Consider the following 867-nt stretch of genomic DNA (forward strand, 5'->3'; position numbering starts at 1 on the left):
TGATGCAGTCCTTCCCCTCTGCTCTTGACCTAGCTAGAACCCGATCTGCCTCATCATCACACCATGAAATGAAAGCATCACCAGCACTGCGACTGTCCGCTGTGCTCCCCAAACATAGTCTACTGGCTGATAAGCTCTCTTTGGCCTACAAGAGACCAAGGCAGATAAAAAGCAGCCTTATTTCCCAAGGAGAACCTACTTACCTCATCTGGTTCATTAGACACAGAATGGACCCTCATACTCCGGCTTGGGGGTAAATTCAAAGTCTTCAATATCCTCGGAGACAATCTCCCTGTTTGTGATCAGATAGCCCTAGAGAGTTGACAAAGGAAGAGTTACTGAGGACTCAGATCCCTGCTACACCAGGGACACGTTCCCGAACAACCGGAACACACTGCCTAAAGGATGAAATAGTCTTCCATCGATGCGATAATCCTTGCACAGCTTGATACGTAGAGCTTTTGTCAAGTGGGAAGGACTACTTGGAGGTCACCTTCTGAACAATTGCTTACAATCAACTAAGCATGCCAAAAGGGAGACAGCTTGAGGATTATACTCTCTGAATTACTACTGAATTACTACCCCTCAAAGGGGCACCAGTAGCCTTAGCTGGGTTCTCCAACATACAAAACGAGGAAGTTCTTATGCATCATTCAGACTTCAATTTTATTTCCACAGCCATTACACACAGACCGAGCAACTAGCAACAAAGCAAGCCAGGAATGAGATGGTCAAAGGTGACATGCTCGTTAGCTGTCTAGTATTTTGCTCTGAAGCACGAAGAAAAGAACTGTTGTTCCATTACCTGCCCATCAATCATGTAGGAGATCATCATGATCTGGTCTGTCTCTGCATCAGGAAACTTCA

General features: G+C 45.7%; 1 protein-coding gene across 1 annotated transcript in view; it reads right to left on the reverse strand.

The window, feature by feature from the left end:
* Positions 1–867, reverse strand: part of LOC146592924 (DNA polymerase epsilon catalytic subunit A-like) — a 41009-nt gene that overhangs the window by 24802 nt on the left and 15340 nt on the right. Inside the window, 3 exon segments of the mRNA XM_085310172.1 lie at positions 124–219; positions 221–312; positions 806–862. Of these exon segments, the coding sequence (XP_085166298.1) occupies positions 124–219; positions 221–312; positions 806–862 (245 nt within the window).

The sequence above is a fragment of the Rhea americana genome, unplaced genomic scaffold (assembly GCF_003343005.1).
Source record: "Rhea americana isolate MKP2758 unplaced genomic scaffold, rheAme1 scaffold_312, whole genome shotgun sequence".
Classification (NCBI taxonomy): Eukaryota; Metazoa; Chordata; class Aves; order Rheiformes; family Rheidae; genus Rhea; species Rhea americana.